This window comes from Coregonus clupeaformis, chromosome 10 (assembly GCF_020615455.1).
Source record: "Coregonus clupeaformis isolate EN_2021a chromosome 10, ASM2061545v1, whole genome shotgun sequence".
Classification (NCBI taxonomy): Eukaryota; Metazoa; Chordata; class Actinopteri; order Salmoniformes; family Salmonidae; genus Coregonus; species Coregonus clupeaformis.
In genome coordinates, this window is record NC_059201.1 from 41,139,744 (window position 1) to 41,148,728 (window position 8,985).

General features: G+C 41.7%; 1 protein-coding gene across 2 annotated transcripts in view; it reads right to left on the reverse strand.

Moving 5' to 3' along the window:
- The window catches only part of LOC121575131 (synaptotagmin-6-like), a 45,864-nt gene extending 37,538 nt beyond the window's left edge, over nucleotides 1-8,326 (reverse strand). The window contains exon 1 of one of the 2 annotated variants that reach the window (XM_045223027.1): nucleotides 7,989-8,326. In XM_045223027.1, coding sequence (XP_045078962.1) covers nucleotides 7,989-8,154 — 166 coding nt within the window. In that variant the 5' untranslated portion in view covers nucleotides 8,155-8,326. Of the gene's footprint in view, nucleotides 1-1,591; nucleotides 1,726-7,988 lie in introns of those variants that run through there. The other variant, XM_045223028.1, reaches the window with a different exon arrangement.
- Nucleotides 8,327-8,985: the final 659 nt, after the last annotated feature.

An 8,985-nucleotide genomic window follows, 5' to 3' on the forward strand; every position in this document is an offset into this window, starting at 1 on the left:
TATTTTCAGCATGGTAAAATTATTAATTACACTTTGGATGATGTATCAATAGACCCAGTCACTGCAAAGATACAGGCGTCCTTCCTAACTCAGTTGCCGGAGAGGAGACCGCTCAGGGATTTCACTATGAGGACAATGGTGACTTTAAAACAGTTATAGTTTATTGGCTGTGATAGGAGAAAACTGTGGACGGATCAACAACATTCTAGTGTGAAAAGAAGGAAACCTATACAGAATACAAATATTCCAAAACATGCATCCTGTTTGCAACAAGGCATAAAAGTAATACTGCAAAGATTTTGGCAAAGCAATTAACTTTTTGTCCTGAATACAAAGTGTTATGTTTGGGGCCACTCTCCATATTTTCAAGCATAGTGGTGGCTGCATCATGTTATGGGTATGCTTGTAATCGTTAAGGACTGGGGAGTTTTTCCAAGATAAAAAAGGAACAGAATGGAGCTAAGCACAGACAAAATCTTAGAGGAAAACCTGGTTCAGTCTGCTTTCCACCAGACACTGGGAGATTAATTCAACTTTCAGCAGGACAATAACCTAAAACTCAAGGCCAAATCTACACTGGAGTTACTTACCAAGAAGACAGTGAATGTTCCAGTTTTTACTTAAATCTACTTGAAAATCTATGGCAAGACCTGAAAATGGTTGTCTAGCAATAATCAACAACCAATTTGACAGAACTTGAAGAATTCTGAACAGAATAATGGGCAAATATTGCACAATCCAGATGTGGAATGCTCTTACAGACTTACCTAGAAAGACTCACAGCTGTAATCGCTGCCAAAGGTGCTTCTACAAAGTATTGATTCAGGGGTGTGGATACTTATGTAAATTAGATATTTCTGTATTTCATTTTCACAAAATCTGCGAAAAATATTTTCAACATGTTTTCACTGTGTCATTATGGGTTATTGTGTGTAAGGTGAGAAAAAATATTGATTTAATCAATTTTGAATTCCAGCTGTAACACAGCAAAATGTTGAATAAGTCAAGGGGTATGAATACTTCCTGAAGGCACTGTATATCAGAAGGTGTCACTATGCATTAGCTAGTTAAAAAAGACTGACGCCATAATGGCTGCCTATCTCTGTAATTGTGAAAGTTATGGTGCCGCTAGAATCCATCAATTATCTTGTTCTGCATTACCCATCCATCTCTTATGGCTGGACAAATGTGTTCATATTGTCTGTGTAGACTGCTCTGTGACGGAATTTGTAGTTTTTTTTTAAACTTAAGACAGCAGTTGAAATCAAATAATATGCCAACATTACTGGACTAACAAACTGGCTGACTAACCTTTTCAGGAACTTCAGTATCCCTTGGTACCCTTGGGTAGCAGCAGCAGATTGTTTAATGTTCTTTATCCTGTGCCAAACACATTTATTCTGTGAGTCTAAATTATTAAAGTTAGCTGCCGGCCGCATGACTGCATCAACCTAGCTAGCTTATGTTAGCTATCTAGCTAGGCTACTAAAGCTAATATTAGTAGTTTTGTTAGCTAGCTATAGATTGGATAATTCTAGCTAGTTTTAGAGGACGACTAATGTGCTTTTAGTAACTGCTTTAATTGACATACCTTGTTTTCCATTACATTTATGTTCGCTCTCTCATGAGGCAGGCAACCAGGCAGGCTGGAGAGGAGCGTGAGCGAACAAAACCTAAGTGCAAAGTCGAACAACGAGGTGCTTCTGCAGCCCAAAACGTTGTTGAAAGGCAGGGTTGATGAGGCTCTGTAGGCTGTAGCTAGGATACCACTGTGACTGACAAATGAATCCACCTGTCATACTGAGTATGGGGGTTACTGCATGAAATCCCAGGTACAGGGTTGTATTCACTAGACAAAACAGAGGCAAACGGGCTGATATTGGGGGAGGTATGTCAACTTATCCAATAAGAAACGCCTGCTTTCTTTTCCGTTGCAAAACGTTTTATTTATTTATTTTTTTTACATTTTTCTATGACGTGAACTAATGAATATGTCTGGTTAACGCGTTTGGTGCTGCTGCTTTGAAAGTGGTGTGGCAAAAGTACTAGGGCAAATGCTGTCTCCCCACACTTCTTCCGGCGGCTCTGCCTTGCTGGCAGTATCAGGATGTTGTCTCTGGTTTTGAATCTGAATGCATCTGAGAAGTTGAATATATGAAACTTTGATCAACTTGAAATGATAAACTTGATACACAGATAATGCAATGTCTACCATATTCAAACTGAACATATAAATATTCAATTTAAATATTCAATTAAATTGAAATTGCATTTTAAAATGAACGCAATATTCATTCAATTCAGTTTGAAATCATGAAATACAAGTTCAATTAATGAATTCAGTGATAAAACTTGTGCATTACAAATACGACATTCAAATTCGATATCCTAATACAAATTCAAAATTATGGAATTCAAATACAATGTTTGTTGGCACTAAAATCGCTCCATAGAAGATTATTTTCATTTCTCCAACCATGACTCCTCAGTTTCCACTATTCTTTATTTCTACTGTCTTTAATTTTATTCTATTAGTCAGTGGGTTGGACTATCACCCATCCCCTTCCGTTTCCTCTCCAGTAATATAACCACAGCCACACATGCCTCCCTTCGGGATCAGAATACACACATCATTGAGGGTCATCTTGGGAGAGACTATGGGAAGTTACCTCATGTCACATTTATACTCAATAATATACGTAATGGAAACGTATTGAGTGTGAGATTGTGTTGACCCGAGGTTCAAGGCTCCTATTGATCGTGTTAATGTATCTGTGATTCACGGCCATGGTCGCTGCTGAGCTGGCTCTGGGAAATGTGTCTAGTAGAGGCCTCGGGGTCGTATTCATTAGGTACAAAACAGAATAAAACTGAAAGAGGGAGAACTATCTGAAGTTGTCCAATAATAAGAAACTCTTGTTTTGTTTTCGTTTTCCGTTGTTGTTATCTTTTGCTACAGTGTGCATTAATGAATATGACCATGATGTAGTATACATGTGTCAGCTTCTAGTAGAATATCCAGGCTTCATTAGAATGTATGCTTTGGTTATCAAGTCATCCCCACCCTCAAAGCAATACGGCCCTTATTGGCCAGTAGCACATGGTCATAGATAGGAAATAAGACAGTTGATAGGAATATGTCCAGTCGAAATCCAGTAAGTACTGTGTGGAAGGGTATCTCCATTGTCGAGCATTGCAGTTGATGAAAACACTATGGGAAATATTTTCTCTCTCTTATTGAGCTGGCAGGCTTTTGAGAGGCAATAAAAGTGTCAGAATCCCCATCTCCTCCACAGGCTTGTCAATGTCTATGAGCCTTGTTAACCTCCATCTGCTGCAGCTTAGCAGAAGAGAAATTTAACACAATCAAGGATGAAATGTCAGAGATGCATTTGCCAGGCAGCCCTAGGCCGAACATTTTATTTCTGGAATCAGTCAATTTGGTTGTACCTCCTCCACCCTGCCCCACACACCCCTTCCTCTCATCTTCTGTCCCCTCCCTATTTTTTCCTCCCTCTCTCGCTCCATCCCTCCCTCGCCTTCCACCAGAAAGGCTTATTATTCAATTTACCTCTTAGACTGAACGGCTGGTCTCAGGCTTTTCTTCAATTGTCCTTTTGCTTTCTTCCCCAAGATAACCTCAGGTCTTAAGTGGTGTTTACATTTTTTTTTTTTTTTTTATAAAATAGAAATATTTTCCTGGAAATATGGAGCAAGGTAAAAAAAAATCTACGGTCATCAGGGGCTAAGATGCTGTTGTCTCATTCTCATTACAGATCTGTCTGTGAGACGTAATGCTCTCACAATACACAGAACTCCCTGGCCAGTGTGGGTATCTGAGCATAGGCCTATCTGATATCTGATATACTCATATGACAGTCATCATCTTGATGCTAAAGTAAGAATTACACATCCCCATCCCTTCCTCTCAGCATTACACATCCACATCCCTTCCCCTGTTAGCATTACACATCCCCATCCCTTCCTCTCAGCATTACACATCCACATCCCTTCCCCTGTTAGCATTACACATCCACATCCCTTCCTCTCAGCATTACACATCCACATCCCTTCCTCTCAGCATTACACATCCACATCCCTTCCCCTGTTAGCATTACACATCCACATCCCTTCCCCTGTTAGCATTACACATCCACATCCCTTCCTCTCAGCATTACACATCCACATCCCTTCCCCTGTTAGCATTACACATCCACATCCCTTCCTCTCAGCATTACACATCCACATCCCTTCCCGTTAGCATTACACATCCACATCCCTTCCCGTTAGCATTACACATCCACATCCCTTCCCGTTAGCATTACACATCCACATCCCTTCCCGTTAGCATTACACATCCACATCCCTTCCTCTAAGCATTACATTTGACATTTTAGTCATTTAGCAGATGCTCTTATCCAGAGGGACTTACATTTAGTGCATTCATCTTAAGATAGCTAGGTGGGACAACCACATATCACAGGCATAGTAAGTACACTTTTCCTCAATAAAGTCATTACACATCCCCATCCCTTCCCTTGTAAGCATTCAGCATTTGCCTTCATCATCACATTCACAACACAAGATATGATATCAAAGCCTAGCATTTTGGGTAGCAAAACAACAAACCACCTGGCTGCCAGCACATTTCTCCCAGTGCTCAGCTATAATTCAGCATCAACAGTAAAGCATTATACTGGCACTCCACACAATCCTTTAGTCTACAGGCTTTTTAAAAATCACATACTGTACGTGGGCTTTTACCCAGTGGGCTTTTATGTCACCTCAACCAAAGTCCCTCTAAAATCCATACCTGGAATACAAAAGTAGCTAACCATCGGCTTAGGGAGCCCAACCAGGTGTGAGCCATACAATCCATGCCATTGACATGGCTGGCAAGAAGAGCCTCAGTCAGCTGAATTATTTACGTGGCTCAATAGGCATGCTGCCTAACTTCGCTGTAATAATCCCCCATGGGTTACGGAGACTAGACTACTCCACAACACTCTCCCACGACCTGTACATACTGTATTAATGCTATTTTCTCTGCTATCATACTCTCAGCCCAGCTGCTTTATTTATTCATGGTCACATATTGCAGCAGCAGCGGTGGTGGTGGTGGGGAGCACACTGCACAGCTCTGCAGCTACTCCTCTAGATGTGAAACATAACTGCTGTTTCCAGATGCATTTTACAACCAAAATGGGAAAACTAAAGAAAATAGGTGTCGGTGGCGCTGCAGAGGTGTTCTGATAAGAGGACTGCTGTTTACTTTGTAGGATTTGTATAAAGTTTCTTCTCGTCATCCATAACAGTTTTCATATAAACCCAGGCCTCTTTTCTCCTCCTCCATTGCCCTCGGTCTCCACTCTTGGTTATCCCTCCTCAGAGACAGGAAGTGATTGATCTAATGCTCCTAACGCTGGATAACGCCATGACCTAATTTCACTGCAATAACAGCTAATGCAATAGAACAAAATACAGATCCCCATAAGATACCGGAAAGCATATTACCATTAATGAATTATTAAATTATTGAACAATCTGAATTATTGAGAAGACATGCTTTAGTGGGAATTGGATTTGATCTGCACCAAGATGTATAAAGTCTATTCATCCAAACTGGCACTATATCGAACACTTTTAAAACAAGGACAGAGAGAGACATAGACAGAAACAGAGAGCGAGAGAAAGAGAGAGAGCGAGAGAGCGAGAGAGAGAGAGCGCTCTGTTAAGAACAGCCTGGGTTATCATGGTGACCTTTGGGTGAGAGGAGACAGACAACTCCATGATAGAATTTATGTAAACCTCACTGCTTCTGCTAATGCAACATGCATGTGGCGCACAGCAGCAATAGAAAATGAACAAGCATGTGCTCCCGAGTGGCGCAGTGGTCTAAGGCACTGCATCGCAGTGCTAGATGTGTCACTACAGACCCTGGTTTGATTCCAGGCTGTATCCCAATCCAGCTGTGATTGGAAGTCCCATAGGACGGCGCACAATTGGTCTGGGGTAGGCCTTCATTGTAAATAAGAATTTGTTCTTAACTGACTTGCCTAGTTAAAAAATAAATAAATGGACAACAGCCATCTTTCTTTTAGATGTGACATTGAACAGAGCTAGTCTGCTTCATAGCACTACTTGTACTACACTTACCTATACTAATACTAGCTACAACAAAACACATGGTCAAATAAAATTGCTGAATAGTTTTTGGTAACCTACTACTACCAAGTACACTCTCCTCGCAGATGCTAACAGAGTGTGCATGTGTGTGTGTGCGTGTGCTTGGGAAAAGCAGAACAAACCCAAGCTGCCAGTTTACTCATCCACATCCAACTCTGACATCCCCAACTGCCACTCCAAATCTGTGACCTTTGGTTTTTGGCAGCCGGTGTACAGCGCTCTGCGGGGGCATTTGGGGACGCAGCAGCAGTCTTCTATTCATGTGGTATTAGTACCTGTGGACTGGTGCACCCTGGTTTCTTCCTGGCCGAGCTGTGGGCGCTCACTCTCACAGACACAGCACAGCTCTTTAATTGGAGAACTATCAGCATGAGCCAATGCCACTTCAGTTACCTGCCCATAAACCCCATGGTTAAGACAGAGCAGTGCTGTGGAGCCCACAGCTGACAGAGAGAGTAAAGAGAGTGAGAATGTATGTGTGTTTGTGGCATAATTTGGAACTGGAACTGGACACCAATGTGAAGTAATAGTGTGTAATATTGTGTAAAGGGAAAAGCAAGGCAAGGCAACCCCCATGATGACTAATGGGATAATGCTAGTCAGTCAGTTTCCCTTTTGCTGGCACGTCATAAAAGGCTTCCTAGAGTTAAATAGTGTCGTAGGGAGAAAGTGCCCCTAAGCTTAGTTCAGGGAAACATCCTCTTTTATGATACAAGGATACAGGATACAATTATGGCACAGAGAGGATTTCCAGATGACCTCCCCCGCATGTCTGAGAAACACACACACACACACACACACACACACACACACACACACACACACACAAGTGGAAGGAAAATTTGATAGAGAAAAACAGATTTGGTTTGTAATCTTTGTCTGACAAGAGTGATTCCTGCTTGTTTACTAGTAACATGTAGTGGCATTCGGTGACCCTATGGTTTGGTGCTGGACGCCGTTGGCACTGAGTGGTTTGTCTGATTTCGCCAGTGACTAAACTCGCTGTGACAATCAGATTCTGAGTCTTGCTGTATGGCATGCTCTCATCAACATGGCTCCGTCTTAACTTGTAAATCAGAAGAGACTTCAGCATTGCAAACCAGCAGAGAGATTTCTCCGGCTATTCCATCATATCTGATTCTGAGATGCCCACTTTTCCTTTCAGACTAGAGGAATGGGTTACAGGGGTTGCTGTCATCAAAAGTTAATCTGCCATCAAGGAATTTTAACAGTATGACAAGGGAGTGCTATTGAGATTGAGCCCATAGTAAACTCATCAGCTAAAATTCAATTTAATCTCATCTATTTCCCTGGGGGAATACATTATCTGTCAATCCACATAAATTCTGCCACCAACCTAAGATATTTTTTTCTCTCTATTCATTCCAGGATCATAGACTATCTTTCAAGGAACATATCTTTTTCGATTTCAAGGAACATATCTTTTCGATTTCAACAACTGTGCATTTTCTTTAAATAAATCACCCTAGCAACTGACAGATTCAACTTTTCTTTCCTGCCATATTGCAGATAAGTAATTAAGTCTAACAAAGTACCTTAGCTCAATTAGCCAACTAAGCCAACCTCTGAGTATCCCCCAGGTGAATATCCTGTCTGACAGGAATTATAAATTACCTGCACTGGACCACTAACCAAAACATAGCAGTTAGTGTGTTCAACACATCATGTGAGTCACAACACACAAACATAGCAGTTACCATGTTTAACACAGTCACTCACAACACAACACAAACAGTCGTGGCCGGAGGGAGGGAGGCTGTTTGTTGGGCTGTTGAGCATACCTGACCCTGCAGAGTTTGGGCTCTGGTTGGTGGCCAGCAGTGTGATGAAGTCCTGGCAGGTATTGGGCTGCAACAGTGGGCTGTTATCCAGACAGAGGTCAATGATGAGGGCCACTGCCTTCTCACAGTACATGTCATGGTCCTCTCTCTCCTCCGCAGAACTCATTCTCCTCTGTGAGCCTGAGTCCCACACAGTCTTTAGCTCTCATCCAGGACTTGAGAAGTAAAGTGGGGGAAAAGCTAAGGCAGAAGAGGGATGGTGATGGTGCTGCATAAAAAATAGATGCAACTTGCCGCTCTCCTCTTGTTCTTGCTCTCTCTCTCTCTCTCTCTCTGTCTCTCAGGCTCCTGGATGTACAGCCAGTCAGTGTCAGTATGTGTGTCTTTGTGTGAGTCTGTGTGTGCGTAAAAGAGAGTGTGTGGGAGGGGGCTCAATGAAGCAGTGGGACCCCCCAGGTATTCCTGGAGCAGGAGTGTTGCATCATACCATATGCATGATGAGAGAGGGAGAGAGAGAGAGAGGGCTGACCCTCACATGTGCTCACTCTCTCTCTCTCATAGCATGTGGTAGGATACAGTATGAATATAAAGGAGCGATCTCTCTAGCTCTTCTCCTCTTTTTGTCTCTAGAGGTCTTTCCACAGACTGTGCGTGTATTTATCTTATGCTCATGGGTACATAAATGTGTAGTATGTAGAATACTGTACATGTTACTGTAAGTAGGGATGGGATTTACTGCATTTCATCAATTGAACTCAAATACTGTTCCCACTTTACATGTCTGCACTTTGTTGCATTTTTAACCATTCAGGTGTGACATGCATGCAAATGAGTTCTCAGTTATTCCAAATAAGGTGTTAATGGTAATAAGGTGAAAGTATTTAAGTGTGAGAAAAAATGCATATGAATTGTGGTACAATTGTGGTCTTTATCACATTCAGTTAAGAACAAATTAAAAAATTAATGAAGTTGGTGCTGCTATATTAGCTAACCCATT